At 48.7% G+C, this 15342-nt stretch overlaps 3 protein-coding genes across 4 annotated transcripts; 2 read left to right on the forward strand and 1 right to left on the reverse strand.

The window, feature by feature from the left end:
- The first annotated feature begins 127 nt into the window (after positions 1 to 127).
- On the forward strand, positions 128 to 1451 carry LOC105695511 (exosome complex component RRP40). The gene is made up of 3 exons (XM_012417084.2): positions 128 to 269; positions 369 to 566; positions 681 to 1451. The coding sequence occupies exons 2-3, from the start codon at positions 373 to 375 to the stop codon at positions 1216 to 1218; spliced, it is 732 nt and encodes a 243-aa protein (XP_012272507.1). The 5' UTR covers positions 128 to 269; positions 369 to 372; the 3' UTR covers positions 1219 to 1451.
- On the reverse strand, positions 1403 to 10129 carry LOC105695510 (neuronal cell adhesion molecule). Of its 2 annotated transcripts, none has more exons than XM_012417081.2 (6): positions 9869 to 10129; positions 8388 to 8678; positions 8080 to 8270; positions 7836 to 7965; positions 7582 to 7722; positions 1403 to 6172 (listed from the first exon to the last, which is right to left on the reverse strand). In XM_012417081.2, the coding sequence occupies exons 1-6, from the start codon at positions 9909 to 9911 to the stop codon at positions 6009 to 6011; spliced, it is 960 nt and encodes a 319-aa protein (XP_012272504.1). In that variant the 5' UTR covers positions 9912 to 10129; the 3' UTR covers positions 1403 to 6008. The 2 variants fall into 2 exon arrangements, with proteins under 2 accessions (XP_012272504.1, XP_012272506.1); XM_012417083.2 differs by having other exon boundaries at positions 6020 to 6167; positions 9869 to 10128.
- Positions 10130 to 13868: 3739 nt separating this feature from the next.
- On the forward strand, positions 13869 to 15004 carry LOC105695438 (cytochrome c oxidase subunit 6A1, mitochondrial). The gene is made up of 3 exons (XM_012416976.1): positions 13869 to 13941; positions 14034 to 14200; positions 14417 to 15004. Exons 1-3 carry the CDS (start codon positions 13869 to 13871, stop codon positions 14531 to 14533), a joined length of 357 nt encoding a protein of 118 aa, XP_012272399.1. The 3' UTR covers positions 14534 to 15004.
- Positions 15005 to 15342: the final 338 nt, after the last annotated feature.

Below are 15342 nucleotides of genomic sequence, written 5' to 3' on the forward strand. Positions count from 1 at the left end.
TGCCATCTCAAGAACGTCTTTTAAATAACTTCGAACACAACCTCATTTCCACCATTTCCGAACTGTGAGAGAACAGGGAGAGAACGATAAAAAATTATTATTCTACGCAATTTTCAATGTTAATCTTCTCAGCAAAGACCCACGTACGTCAAACGTACAAATAATGCGTACGTTAAGATTTATGTTACTTTGTTACTGTTGCCGGCGCTGAGGTTTTGTTCTATAAAACGGTTATAACTGATAAACGCAACGAGTAAAATTAAAAGAAGGTATGGAAGATATGTTTATTCATGAATTCTCACAATGTTTATTCCACACTGAAACATAACCTCACATTTTTAATGGCAATGGCTTCGTTTTTGAATCAGAAAAATGGAAGTCAGTGTACAAGATGTTGCCATGCCAGGGGACGTAATCAAAGAAATTTTTAAGAGTGGTGGAACGAAAGAAAAAACCATACTAGGGCCTGGTTTAAGACGAGATGGCGACGTTGTTTATGCATGTAAAGCAGGCGTTGTAAAGAAGCGAGATCCGTCCATATATTACATTGACAGCTATCAAAAAAGGTTTTCTACATGCCATAATAAATTATATGTGATGATTGCAATTTTTATTTCACAATTTCATGAGAAATTGATAATTAAATATTACTTTATATATTAATATATAATTCTTTATAGATATATTCCAAGAAGAGGAGAAAGCGTAGTTGGTGTAGTAACGCAAAAGGCAGGAGATATATTTAAAGTCGATATAGGAGCTAGCGAGCAAGCTTCTCTCTCGTACATGGCTTTTGAAGGGGCTAATAAAAGAAATCGACCCAATGTTCAAGCTGGCGACGTCGTGTATGCAAAACTTCTAGTTGCCAGTAAAGATATGGAACCTGAACTAATATGCGTAGATTCACACGGGAAGAAGGGAAAATTAGGCATTCTCAGTCCCGATGGCATGCTATTTACATGTTCGATAAACCTTGTAAGGAAAATACTTAACCCAGAATGTCCACTAATAAATATGCTGTCCAAAAGAAAGGTATGCGAACTTGCAATTGGGGTGAACGGCAAAGTTTGGATAAAATCAAGATCGGTGCAAGACACTATTGGTATAGCAAATGCTATTCTTGCAACCGAATATACTTCAACCGAGAACATGAAAGCAATTTTTGACGAATTATTTGATGGCATCGCAGCTCCAAACGACTGCTCCACCCTTCCATGAACATTTACTCGTAAAGCCTTGGTATAGATTCATCGTTGTATTCTTTTCCACCATTCTTTGTAAATAAACCAAATCACAAGATAAGGACCAACACAATCTAATTATTGCAATCGTTACAAAGTCAAGCATCGGGTAAAAGCGTAAAATGTTAGTAGGTGTGACATCATTGAAAATACACAGGTTGTGTATGATATTATATTGTGTACAATATTATATTAAAGGTGAAAACAGTAGCCTTATACTGATCGGACTAATCGATACCATCCTAAATGAAATATCGTCTTAGACTTATGCTCGAAACCTTTGGAGATGCTGCTGCGAATGCACCCGACAATCGAGCTTCAACGGCGAAGCCTTTCGCCCACTGGCTATCCGATAGCACAATACCCAATAAATATAAAAATCGTATTCATTGAAAATAAATTACATCTTTGCTGGGTTCTTGTTTCCACTTAGCGTTCCTCCATATATAACTCGATCGAAATAATACCATTTAGGAAAAACTTAAGGCGTAACGCTGCTCTCCGACTACCAAGCGAGCTCGCTCTCTAGTAAACTTTGCCTTTGCATGGGAGAATATTTTATTACTAACATTTACGATTTTTATAAATGTAGTCTGAGATGATCGATGGAGTAATGAGTTCTCAATATTCTGATATGTGCCTAGTGTTTGTATCTGACAACGTACTGAGATTCTACGTTCTATTACCCCAAAGCGATAAACACTCTTGCACAACCTTTGCTTTCCTAGTCTCACTCAGAAGATTACATAAACAATTATCATTACGATAGCATTGCACTTCCGTATTCTGGCTGACGTTAAAAATACAGAAGACACTTTTGTACTCGATGGAATGCATGTATACCGTTACCATTTCACTCAACGCACACTTATCTCAAAATCACGAGCTAGACGTTAACGTCCTAAATTCTAACGAAAAACTATGCTCTCGATAAATGCATGATTCAACTAAAACGTGAATGAAAATGACTATGACAGTTCGAGGTGTCAACATTTCACACCGACCATTACCAAACGTTATTCTTCGGAGTCACGGATCCTTAACAAACAAAAGAACGTCGTCGAGCGTGAACATCAGTTGATCGAACTAAGTCTAAAGAAAAAAAAAAAATAAATCACGGTGATTAAAATACGTCATAAAACAACTACGAATATGCCTAATAAAGTGCTAGGAATAAAACCAATCGGCCTTTACTTAATGTCACGACTCAAGAAGAGGGGATTTGGTAATCTATATTTTAAAGCTATTACCGCCAGTCGAGAGCTGTTCAGCAATCGCACCTGAATGAAGAACGAACAAGGGAATTAAAGGAATCCTCAACGGAATCGAAATTAGAGAGAGGAGACTTAAAGCATAACATAACGCGGCATATGAATCGCTATCGCCGGCCCGTTCCTTGTGGAACCCGTCATAAGGTCGTTAACGATATTTCACGATTCGCTACAGCAATCGGTGATGGAAAGACGAGGAAACTAGGGTCGATAAGTCGATAAATGTCATTTCACGGCGCAACGACTTTTTACAGGGGAGCGCTCTCCAAGAGTCAACGTTAGCTTCTATCTCGCAGCCCTCGACGCTACGAGTTTCTCGCTCAAAAATATATTTGGCTCGAAACTCCACCGAGTTTCTCTCATCGAAGATCCCTCCAACTTTCGTCGATTTTCAATTCCGCATCGGTAATCTCTCCTGTAAAATCGATCTATTCGCCGTCCCCTCGGTGCACGACGCGACATCCCTGATAAGCGCGACGCGCACCGAAGTCGCTATCAGCGATCCTAATTTTATTCCTACGGTATTTCACTTATCTACTCCGGTCGATGAATGAACGAGATGTGTCTTGGTACGATATATCGGCGGACTTCGCGAGTGATGTCTCATTAATTTTACTTATTGCGACCGCGTGTCCGCGGATGGGAAAATCATAGGCAAGACATCGAGCGAAAGCGCGGAGACCTTAAGCGCTACCGGATATTAATCTTGACGGTGTCGGGAACGAAATCGAGACGATCGACTCTTCGCCAAGAGAAGGAGTCGGACGAGAACGGGCCCGAACGCGAGATACCATTTTTTTTTAATTTCCACACCGACTCGTCTCCGTCCGACCTCTCCCTCGAGGCGGAGAATCTCCGTCCGCGTGGACGGTCCCTCCTTGAAACTTCCCTAATGGAGGATTGAATCTAATTACGCCGGAGTCTCTAAGAAGCCACGAGTTGACAATTAGAAAAATAAAGGTACGACTCCTCCGTGAAAAGGAACCTGGTGTACGCTATACACGGTTTACGCTTCCGGCGAGCGGATCGAATCGGTTGCTCGGTGAAAAGCTCTGCATACGAGGATAGATCCATGAGACTATACGAATATACATATACACGTATGTATATAGAATATATAATAGATAAATATCGTGTGTCGTCGCGTCTCAGCATAATCGTCATTTGTATTATATAAAAAATTGTCTTTGCTTATAGCTAAAATATTACGATGCCTCGGCTATATAAATAGAAATATATATATATATATTTTTATATATATTTTCCATGTATCGTAATCATTATTATCGTATTATTCTTGTATTAGCGCGGGTGTATATAATAATATACATATACCATTCACAACACAGAGTGCATAGTACGAAGCTGTTGGCGATCAGCTGTTCGACCCTCGCTTTGACGTTTCTCGTTCAAGGGGAAACCTCCAAGGAGGAAACGCCGATCGCGAAGCCTCTTTGTAACGACGCACAACCAATTATTTTCTTTTGTTTTACACAACCTTACGTGCACCAAACAATCGAGTCGTTCCCCGTTAACCTGACAGGACTGAAATTTATAGACAGCGACGGAACGGAACGCCAGATTTGAGGCCACGAGAAAAGATATTCCATGGGTTCCTAAGCGTCAATGGTGAAATCTTGCGAATCGAGCAAACGAGATGGCGACTTGTATCCCCGAATAGGAGCGATTCCGAATACGGATTCAAAAATCATCCTGTCAGCAAAGTACATCCGACGTCGATGATCACCCAAATTCACTAATTTCCCGACGGGTCCGAAACGATTTCCGAGGAAATTAAGGCTCACTTTTCCCTCGACAAGATGTATAAAACAATAATAATCAACGCAATCCATATTTCCTTTATAAATTAGACGATAAATATATCAACCGTGGAATGTGGACCAGCCGATGGAATTTCTTTGAGAAGTCTCATCGGTCAACGGTTAGACCGTAGGAGGCCTCGCTTAACTCGAAATTATAATACAAACGTCAACGAAACAACGACATAAATAATTTAATTCGGATTCCGATAGCTTAAACTATAGCATAATAACTAATGACTGAGGAATTCAATTTCGTAGAGAGATTCCAGATTTGTACGAGGGACTCTGGTCCCAATTTCTCCAACAAAAGGGCCGAAGAAACCTCCCCTAGGAATCCTTAATTCTACGAGAATCTTAATTCGGAATATCGTTCCAGCGGTCCCCCGAAAACCTCCGGGAAATTTCCCCGCTAAATTTTCCCCTCGAATAATCGAATGGTCGCCCATTCTTAAACCGCTTCCACGAGTTCACAGCGTCTCAACGACTCTTCATTGTCATGGAATGCAAATGTACTATTATAGCTGCCACTTAGGAGTTTTAGCCTTACGGTGCTACCTACACCCATTATGTATCGTAATAATAACGTTGTGCTGCTATGACATTCATACGACCGAAACTTAACAATGGAATACGATAACTCCCTAAGGATGAATATCATAGTAGCAAAAGAGACCCGAGGCATTTTCAATGCCCTGCCAAGATGGGCCTGGTACACCCCACATGCGATGCATAAAAGGCTCGATAAAAGCGTGATTATCTAGTGATATTATGACCCAAATCCGCCCGACGATTAGAGTATTACTCGAACGGAGTATACCGAAAGGAGTGCGTTCCCAAACTTGTAGAAGGTGCCCGGCGATTTTCTGCGACCTCGCCCTTGGTTTCCCTGTTTTTCCTATTTTCCCCATTTTCATCCAGGCAGACATCGAGCGCAGAAAATCACCCGAGCACTCGTTGGTTATAAGCAAGCGAATCGTCCTCAGCGAACGGAACCCAATCCTCAGGGAGGAAAATCCGAGAAAACGGAAATTACGACGACTCTGCCGAACGAGAACACCAACGCGCTCCCCTCGTTCCTTAACACCCGAACCCCGTGTCATGATTAGCCGATACCGACGTTTATGAAATCGCGACGACTCCAGGGAGACCCTGGAATCGCTCTTAAAAATGACAGTCTTACTAAACACCGCTCTCCTGAATATCACCCCTCGGGGTAAGCTCTCGGCACCGAGCTACGTAGCTACTCGCAATGGATTCTCCCGAGGTGGCCCTAACTACTCCTGTGCGAGAAGCCTAACGGAGTCTTAAACTGTTGCTTTGAACACTTTGCTTCGTATCGTGACCAAAAAAAGTTACCCGGCGAAGACGTCGCCGGTGAATACGACCACCCGGACGAGTCGGCCCGAGTCGACTTCGTGCCCGGAGAAAAATCCAGCATAGCGACTCGGTCGTCGATTACGTCGGACAGGTTTTTTTACGGTGCGATTTTCCGCACATTTTTCTCCGGGCAGTCCGTACGCGGATATACTTACAAATGACTCGTCATTAGGCCTCGAGCGGCGCCAAAGTGGCTCGCTTTCGAACGACGTCCTTGCTACCTTTGAGCCTGTCGACTGTGAGATATCATTGAAAAAGTAAAGGTAAGAAACCAAGCGAGATCGAGCTTACGATCGCTAAAGCCGCCTCGGCTGTACCACCGTGTTATTGTTCAGTCGGGTCGTCGTCTGGTCGTTGAAGTTCTCGTCCTGCGGGATGCGTTCCGTCCGCTCGTCGAAGAAGCCCGGGTTCAGGATGATGTTCGGCACGAGCTCAATCACTTCCTGCTCCTCCAGCTGCGCTGCAATTCGGGAGCGGAGATTAATTTTCATTGGCCCGAAGCATGGACCATATTAGCTTCTACCCTCTCCCTTTACCCACTCAGTGGCCGAGCATTTCGCTCGTAACGATCGGTGGATGGCGATGACATTTCCCTTAGAGTTTGCAAATTAAGAGAAACATGGTTAGTCACAGGTGACATTGGACGAGGGCTTTCGGACCATCGCTCGTCTCGTTACGTCGCAATTAACGACACCCTACAAAGGTGCAATTTAGGATATAAAGAACGTAACGAAATCGACGATAATCCCGGGTGCCCGTTCGAATTAATCGAGAGAGATCGCCGGTCTTTATTCCTTCGTCTCGAGTTCCCACTTTGGAAAATTGCTCGGACGAGATCGAGAATCGAAGACCGCCGTCTCTCTCGGAAAGGAAGACCCGGAGACTGATAGATCCATTAACCGAATCGTTACGTGTCGTTACGCCCGGCGAGCTTGCATGTGCCACCTTTGACCTAGTTCTACGTAGCCAAAGGTACTCTAGCAGCACATGATCACTTTATCTAGGCCATAATGCTCTACCCTCTATCACGATACTCGCTAGTCGTTACCGCTAATTCATTCCGCATAACCAGGCTTCGAGGAACCACCAAAACTTATTAAATCATTTCGGACTCGTCGACTCTCGGTAGGGTGAAAAAATAAAAAAATAAATAAATATCGATAAAGGTCCGAGAGAGGGAGAAGTAGCTGCCAGGCGACGTCGGCGTCGCGTAGGAACGAAGACGGTCCCGCGGTGGCCCATTAATAAGTTCTGTGGTTGATAGAGCTAGAGATGGTTCTGGGAATTCGAACGCTAGAGAACAATTGTAAAAGTGCACAATCAGACCAGACGGAGAGAGAGACAGAGAAGAGAGAAAGAGGGATGTTTATGAATTGATTTTATACGGTGCCGTATGATTAAAAAGTATCCAGTGCAAATTATTACTGCAAGTAGTTACGAGATAATAGGCGTTTTAGTTAAATGTCGGTTTATATATTAAATCTAATCGAATTCGCAAAGCGCTTGCAGCTGGGAAAGATTAGTGAAAGAGACAGTCGACCTTGTATCGTAGAGGCAACGAGTCGATCGAGAGAGGCGATTGTTATAAGGAAAGCTAGAGATCAGGGCCATAGATAAGTTTAGTGGCTGGCAATGCCATTGTTGCCGCTATGTCAAGCCTTGCACGAGGGGAAGACCCTGGGCCCCCGGGCAGAATTCGTTGACGTTAGTGCACGTTGTATTAAAATCGGTTAAATTTCCTGCGTAGGAACGATTAGTACCGCGTCTCGTAGTACACTCATCGTCCGATAAGAGTGGCGGAAACAATGGCGCCCAAAGAGACAGAGTAGAAGCGGAAGCTTTTATGTAAAGTTACAAGGAAATGCTTACAGGGTGCCTTGCACTCACGATAGAGAAGGTAGCAAGTACCTAAACCAAGGATCATTAAGGTCCCCATAACAATGCCTACCGCCGCTACCCAGACGCGAGTGTCGAAATTTTCCACGCCCGCCAAGAGATGCCTCGCGAGTTCTGAAAAAAAATCGTCAGTTTCGCAGTAATACGATAATAGGCGAGAGTCTCCGTCGAGGATCCGAGGAGAGTCCTGCGAGCTCCTCGTGCCAGGAGGGATCGACGATGCGTACCTAACTCCTCTACGCTGTGGTGCGTGTGGCCCTCCACTTCCACGATCTCGCCCCTTCCCAGCTGGTTGGTGGCCCATACTCGGAAGGAGTAAGTCGTGTTCGGCTCAAGGTGGTAGACGTCTATTTGCCTCTAAAATATAACGATCGTTCGATTCCGTGGAGTACAGGAACGACCTTCGATTCCATGCGCCTCGCTCTCAAATCTCGGTTCTACGCAAACTCCACGAACGACTAGACCACGTACCGAGTTAGGTGGAATGTGCGAAGGAACGATTGGCTTCCACTCTTCCGGTTCCTCATCCGCTGTTGGTTTTAGACGATATTCGGCAGTGAAGTCTATGATCGGATAGCCACCGGTTCCAGCGACTTCCCAGAGAATATTGGCCAGAATGGTGGATGGCTTTACCCAGACATTGTGTAGTGCCGGCGGTGGTGCTGAAATAGGGAGATGGGTTCCCTCAATTATTATCCATCAGGACTAGGAATGTCAATTACTCCTTTAAAGAGAACTAGAGAGAATATATAACGTAAATGCTTGAAAAGGTAACTTACTCTTCACTTGAACCTTGATCCTGGCTTTAACGGCATCTGCATCTTGATCCAAGGTACAAGTATAGTTCCCTGCATCATCTGCACTGACATTGACAAGTTCCAGCGCTCCACTGGGTTCGACTTTTAACCTCTGAACTTGTCCATCCTCCCGACCTTCTCTGACCCACATCACCCCGGATGATTCACCCGAATGCGAAAGTACGTCTTCGTCCGCACAGGCCAGAGTTAAGTTCTGGCCTAGATCTACGGACACTTCTCGCACCGGTACTAATGCTAATGTCCTCTGCCATCCTGAAACCCAATGATATCCAATTACAAATATACTTCAACATTATCTTCGACCAATTTAAATTATGAGCCAAGACAATTGTGACTCTGATTATTAATCTTTGTCCCTCATCTAAGACAATTGCATAGCAACTGTAGCGTACCGCTTGTTCGAGCCAATTTGAATTGATAATAAACCGGTTATTGCCGTCCGTATGTTAATTCAGAAGCTCGAGCAAGTACTATTGGTGCGCGATACCTTATATAAGCACATTTGGATGCGTCAATCATGGATAATTGATTCAGCTTTAAGCGGAAGTAGATAAAATCAAAAGAGCGATGCCATAATCGCACAAAATCTCGTGACTGGCGTTACTTCTCTACTCTGCAAATTTGCCAACCTTAATACTACCACGATTCTCTCAAACCCATGCGACGAGGTACATAAAAGATAAAATTGACTGCATTCGTGGCATGGCGTACGTCCCAGAAATTAATGTAGGTGTATCGCATGTGCATGTACTGTATATGCACACGACACCTTATATGACAGGAAGAGCAAATAATTATTCATAGGAGAAACCTCCACATAAACACGTTCAGGTGCACCGATTACAGACAATTGATTCCGCCATGAGAGGAAGTAGATAAGATCATCTAATCCCTACAACGCTGCACCAACCAACACACGACATAACACGATGATGCTGTCTGTCATCATTGGCTCAATATTAGGGGCAGAAATACTCTGCAAATGCAATTATGCGACCCAGAACGATCAAACGAAAAACTTGCAGGGCGTCATCCGAAAATCCCTCAGTCGGATAAAGGAATACGAAATCAAACCTTTAAACAGTATTTAAAAATTCAAACTCGTCCTTTTTGGTCCCTTCCAATTTGCGCAACAGCACTGCACCCAATGGGACGTAAGTGGCGTCGGAAAATCCGTTCTCATTTCGGACAATTGCACAGCGAGTGCGTATACACTTGCTCGACATCCGTGAATTAACGGCACAACGTCGATCGATGCAATCATGATTTTTTTCTCCTTAATTGCGAGAGTTCCCGATTATCGCAGATCGCTAACCTATACGATTTCGTTAATTTGTAAAGTCGTTTCACGGAATTAGTGCGAGGGGTCTCGAATAAATACATTGAGGTGCATCGATCGGCAGGTGTGTACGCCTCGTCGTGTCTCGTTTTCGATCCCTTACCTGCCAGCAAGTAGAGCAGCAACGCGGCCCTGTGCCGACCCATTCTCCCATATTAGGAGGAGTGCCCACGAGTGTTCGCCAGGCGAGACGTGTTACAGATTTCCTACCATGGCGTTGGCAATCGCTCGCAACTGCCTCGCAACGAGGAAACGGCACTTTTCCGTCGTCCTGTCAAAACCGCATCACGTCTCTCGCGGGCCACCCGGGGCCACCTCCCGTCCGCTCTTTGGGCAGACTTTATCGAACTGTCGGTGCTGGCACCTGCTCGCATGGCGACGGAACTACGACTGTGGCCCGTAACGTGAGAATTGGGTGGCGCGTCTCATTCTCCAGCTTCAGGGCGGGTAGCGGCGAACTGGCCAATGGGCTCCTCGTCTTGCCCGTATCTTGCGTCCTTGTCTTCCCCTCTGGCACAACGAGGGCGAGAGAGATGGCACGGTCTCTCTCGATAGGAGTGGGGGATCTCGGTAAGGCGATCGCCATTTTGCAGTGTCTTCCAAGATGGCGTCCAAGATGGCCGCCGATCGGTTCTCGGATATGTCGGTTCGCAGTTTTTCGGTATTTTCGAGCTTTCTTAAATTCCTCGCCGCATTTATCACAATGAGTTCCGTGAATGGAAGGATGGGCCAATTTATCAAGGAACCTTTACGCGCATTTTCGACCTTTCGACGACCTACTGGTAGACGGCGCCGGCATTACCCTAGCTCGTAGGTACCTTTCTTACCGAGCGCGCGAAATCGCTCGAGGCCTTCCCTCTCGGGAGGAAACGGAGATGCCAGGCCAACGTCGAGGAGATTGGATAATTGTGCGGTGCATTTATGTGCGGAGAGGTGTGCGTGACTGGTAAAAGGCTGCGCATTCACAGACGAGAGATTGGTACGTATTCGTGACCTGCAACTGCACCGATACTCCCTCGATTAGCCGATACGGTCGATCGATCCACCAAGAGGGGGATTCCGATGGACCGATTACAGTCCCCTTCGATGATCTTCTCGCCCGATACGAGTACCCGGAAGATGGTAATCTCGGAAAAAATTAATATGATTCTCGGAAAGACGATTCTTTCCTTCTCCCCGAGTGTCTTCAATTTCCGTTGTTTATAATTCTCTGCCAAAAGCGTCCCGTCAACCGCGCCGGGTGACGTCTCGACGTTTCCTCTACCAAACCTGTAGTATACTAATTTTAATTCCGCATGCGAAGCGGTTCGAGCCAAATACAAATTGAGTCTTCGAAGCGCTCGAAGCGAATCGATCGATCGACGCGGAAACTCGAGAGTCGTCTTTAATGGCGACCGGTTCAAAGTCCATCTCTCACGTGATCCGGAAATTTTCTTTCAATATGCGGCGATCCTTTGGTAAGCAAGAACTTTTCGCTTTCATTCGAGCGATCGTTCCTCGGTTGAAAGCGGGTTTACATTTTGATTGATTCGACTCGGTGGATGCGACCGTCTCCACTCGAACGCGAACGAGGATCCGAGCGCGCGGCGTCCAAAGTCCATCTCGGGCTTACCCTGTGGGTTGATAACGATAACGCGACAGTCGGGGAGAAATGCGAGGACCAGGAAATTATGAATCAAGGTCCAGCCGGCACTTTCGATTCACCTGGCACGGTAACGCGAAGAGCGGAGATTGTTTTCGATGGTAACTCGCGTTTTCGCTCCTCGCCGCGGGATGGCACCCCTGAGACCCCCCGGGAATATTCGAGAAGGGGGTGTGCCGGGGCGCGCACGGTGACTCGACCTGGCGGCACTTTCCAAAACGACTCGGCTTTTCCTATCGATTTCGTCCGAGCGAATAATCCCGACGACCCGAAGTCGTTGCAGCTCGTCGATCGGAGTAATCCCGTTGGTCTCAGAGTAAACCGGGATTGACCGTAAGGACGATATCTCACGGCCAATGATTATCATTGATATTCAAAAAAATTCTCGAGGGCGTGCTGCGAAGGATTTCTAGGGCAAGGTTGGACGATATCGTAATCACGTTAAACTTTTGCAGATAAGGAGATAAGAGTTTCCCCTGGCATCGACTTTGAGCGACTTACGGCGTTTCACGGTCGGCCGATTTTGGCCGAGGTCTGCCAATTTGGCAGGTAATTGGATTTCCGGATGCACTCGCTCGCCGAGGGCCGTATTGTCAAGTAAATTCGTTAACTGGTCGGCAGCTCTTTTCACGGCGACTGCTGATAGGATTTGCGGGCGTATTTGGGGTAGCCCGACGTCATCGAGGGCTCTCGCCTTCTCTGCCTCTCCTTCTCTCTCTCTATCCTCCAAGTGACGTCAGGTGAGGTAGGGCATGACGTCAGGAGTGACGTCGGTGAGAATCGCGCGATCGATCCCAGAGGAGTCGGGCCTATTCCCGTAGGGGCATTCCGAGGGCGCTGGTCGCCTCCCAGAGGTGTCTCCTCGATTCGAGGACCCCTTCGCGGTCGTCCGACCTCCTTGTCCCGTCTTCTCCGCGGAAAAGCAAGGTCTCGACCCGGCTCGAGATGGGAAAGTCGGCGGGGGTTCGACTTTCGAGCCGGAGAGGATAATTTGGAAGCACCCGGAGGAGGGCGACCCGGCCCCTCGAGAGCCCTCGGCCCTCGCCCGGGGAGGGCTCGGAAGCACCCTCCAGGGATTCGGCCTTCCTCGAGCCCGGAAGGCGCGGAGGATTATTTCCTGCCCAAAGACGACCCCTAATTAACGCGTTGGTTAATTGGCGCTCGAGAGCCCTACTCTTCCGACCCGGCCCGAGGCGAGGCGGGGTCCGATTTCGACCCCACAGCGGAGGCTGCGTCGGTCCGGAGGTACAAGGGGACTCAGAAACGGTGCCCCATATTTTTTTTTGTATGCAGCGAAAAGTTTTTTATAATATTCTGAATAATAATGAATTTTTGCTAACCCAGGGAAACGAGGCGCGTATCGACTCGGGAGTCATCGCGGGAGCCTCCGACCCGAGCGAGATGGGGGATAGGCGGGCGAGGGGCGGCAGAGGGAGAAGAGGCCACTTCGACCCGGTCCGTGGAAATGTGAAAGGTTGCCGCGCAGGGCACATCCGTTTCGACTTCGAACTGCGAAGTCCGTGGTGGCGTTTCCGCCCCTCTCCGTCCCGTGATTACGGGGATGCCGGAGATCCGGAGATACGGGGTCCCATTTTCGGAGGCATCACCGATGTCTCCTCGATAAGCCCTCTTCGAAGTCGATCCTTCACCCCCGGCGATCCACTGGATCGTCGACATGGTCGACGAGTCAGCGCGGAGGGAGGGTAATTCCCTCGTTATCGTCATCGATTATCGAAGACCGAGGACGAGTCGCGAACCCCTCGGGGCCGAGTTCCCGTTTCGAAGTCGACCAGGCACCCGAGGGGCTCGTGGTCTCCTCTCCCGTGCATCTTATCCTAATTTCTATAATTTCCGCAGGTGGACGCCATGGACGTGGGATATATGGACAAAAATAGTAGGGGACACTCTTTCTTCGATTTTGCGTTGAACGGCTGCTCGACATGGCTACGGCTACGGCTACCTAAGAGGAGAAGAAGGATCGTCTTTCGTTTGGCCTCGCTTATTCTCGCCACGGTCCCAAGAATATCTGGGGAGCTATTTGCCGGGCGGGGACCATATATCCTCCGTCCATGGTGGACACATGGCGGACACACGGTGGACACCTCTGGCAACCGCAATGGCCACGAGAGTAAATAACAGCGGAAGATCGATGGCGCTCGTCCTCTCTTCGGAGTTATCCCTCGACGAAAGTCGACGTAAATTCCACGTGCGCCTTCGAGCGCGATCCTCGACCGGTTGGTGTCCTTTCGGCCACGTTCGTATCCTCGTTGGCATGTCTTGGATCCTGGGCCTCGCCAGAGGCCGGTGCCCGATTCTGCCGAGGCTCAGTTGGGGATGCAAATGCCAACTCCCGAGGGCCTCGAGCGGACCCAGGGGTCGTCCCTCCCGTGGTGATCCTTGCCAGGAGCCCGTCGATCCCTGCGGAAAGGACCCGTGCAGGGAGGCGGAGGACCCTTGCGCGATGAAGGACCCTCGAGGAAGAACGTGCCCACCGGCCAGCCCTTGTCCCGACCCGACTCTGGACTGCCAACCCGGTGAATTCCGAGGCATCCTCGCCGGAAACCGTCCCCGAGGAGGTCCTCCGCGTCGCCGGAATCGACTCACGAAGGCGGTTCGCTTCTTTCAGACGAGCGCACCAGGAGGGCCTCTCACGTCTGGAAGTTGCTCACCCTTTTCGTCGCCCTCCCATGGGTGGTCGTCTCGTCGGCCCTCATCCTGACGGCGTCTGCCGAGGAAGAGAGAAAACCTAGACCGGAGTTCATCCCTTACGAGTACATGTACCGGCGCACCACGGTAATTGTTCGCGATGACGTCCCCTCCGGGTTCTCGCTCGCCTCGGGAAAATTGTTTCCTCCATTTCGCTCTTCTTGCGTCTCGGCATCTCGTAGGGCTCGCCGCGGGCGGAAACCCCGACGGATCGTTTTTATCCGGGGCGAGCGCGATTCGCGGCCGTGGCGGCGAAGGACGAGTGCTGGCAGGATTAAGGCGACTTAATACGATTGTCGACAGCCATTTCCGTGGGGCGACGGCAACCACTCGTTGTTCCACAATCCCGTGAGGAACGCCCTGCCGGACGGCTACGAAGTCGACGATCCGTACGCCGTAAAGGACGCCGACAAAGAGTAGAGGTGCCGCGTTTCCTCCGACCGCTTGCGGAAGGGCCGCACGTAAATAAAGCCGCTCTCCCGTCAAACGAGGCGCGCCCGGCCGATCGCCCTTTCTGAATTTAGATCGATCCTTCAAAGGACGTCGTCCGTCGACGCCCCCTCGGGATCGTTTTACATGGACCCGCTCGAGGAGAGATCGTCGTCTTTATCGGAAGGAAATGGCACTTTCCGAGACGAGGACGAAGCTGTTGCGACAAATCCGACCGGAGTTACACCCCGAAGAATGGAGGCGAGCGTACGGCTTCGGTCGTAACGCGGAAATGAAGGGGCACCAGAATTAGTTTGCGGTGGGTCGGTAAATTAACCTCCGATTGGCAAATCCTTCCGGAAGAAGACCAGGACGAGACTCGGGCGTTTCCATCCTCTGCCGATTTTTGGCAAGGGGGACCACGCCGGTCGTTCCCGTAATTGGAATAAAAAGTGCGAATAAACGCGGAGGTAACGTTCTACCAGTCTTTGGAAACGGTCCAGGGACCCGATTCTCACGGTCTCGTCCACGACTTTCAAACATTGACCATTGGCGCGACTTCGCAATGATACAAAGAGTGCGAAAAAAAATCCGTCGAAACTCGAGAATAAGAGCCGAGACGTCGAAACCTGGCAGGCGTCGGAATGGACGCCGATTATTGGCGGGGGAGATCGGCGTCGATCGGCGGTGGGAATGGGAATGGGAACGGGAACTCGCGTCGCGGCGCGCGGCGCTCCGGAGGAGCGGGGCGCCCGGGCAGCTCGAAGGCGGGGACGCGATTGGCTCGCGGTGGCGGGCGC

The sequence above is a fragment of the Orussus abietinus genome, unplaced genomic scaffold (genome assembly GCF_000612105.2).
Source record: "Orussus abietinus isolate OABI.00-Male unplaced genomic scaffold, Oabi_2.0 scaffold4, whole genome shotgun sequence".
Taxonomy (NCBI): Eukaryota; Metazoa; Arthropoda; class Insecta; order Hymenoptera; family Orussidae; genus Orussus; species Orussus abietinus.

Excerpts from the sequence above, each read along its gene's own strand:
- LOC105695511 (XM_012417084.2), top strand. The coding sequence starts at position 373 with ATGGAAGTCAGTGTACAAGATGTTGCCATGCCAGGGGACGTAATCAAA. Across the intron at positions 567-680 it reads ATTGACAGCTATCAAAAAAG|ATATATTCCAAGAAGAGGAG; the intron begins GTTTTCTACATG and ends AATTCTTTATAG.
- LOC105695510 (XM_012417081.2), bottom strand. The coding sequence starts at position 9,911 with ATGGGTCGGCACAGGGCCGCGTTGCTGCTCTACTTGCTGGCAG. Across the intron at positions 8,679-9,868 it reads GCTGCTCTACTTGCTGGCAG|GATGGCAGAGGACATTAGCA; the intron begins GTAAGGGATCGA and ends ATTGGGTTTCAG. Across the intron at positions 8,271-8,387 it reads GATCAAGGTTCAAGTGAAGA|CACCACCGCCGGCACTACAC; the intron begins GTAAGTTACCTT and ends TCCCTATTTCAG.
- LOC105695438 (XM_012416976.1), top strand. The coding sequence starts at position 13,869 with ATGAAGGACCCTCGAGGAAGAACGTGCCCACCGGCCAGCCCTTGTCCC. Across the intron at positions 13,942-14,033 it reads GACTCTGGACTGCCAACCCG|ACGAGCGCACCAGGAGGGCC; the intron begins GTGAATTCCGAG and ends CGCTTCTTTCAG. Across the intron at positions 14,201-14,416 it reads ACATGTACCGGCGCACCACG|CCATTTCCGTGGGGCGACGG; the intron begins GTAATTGTTCGC and ends GATTGTCGACAG.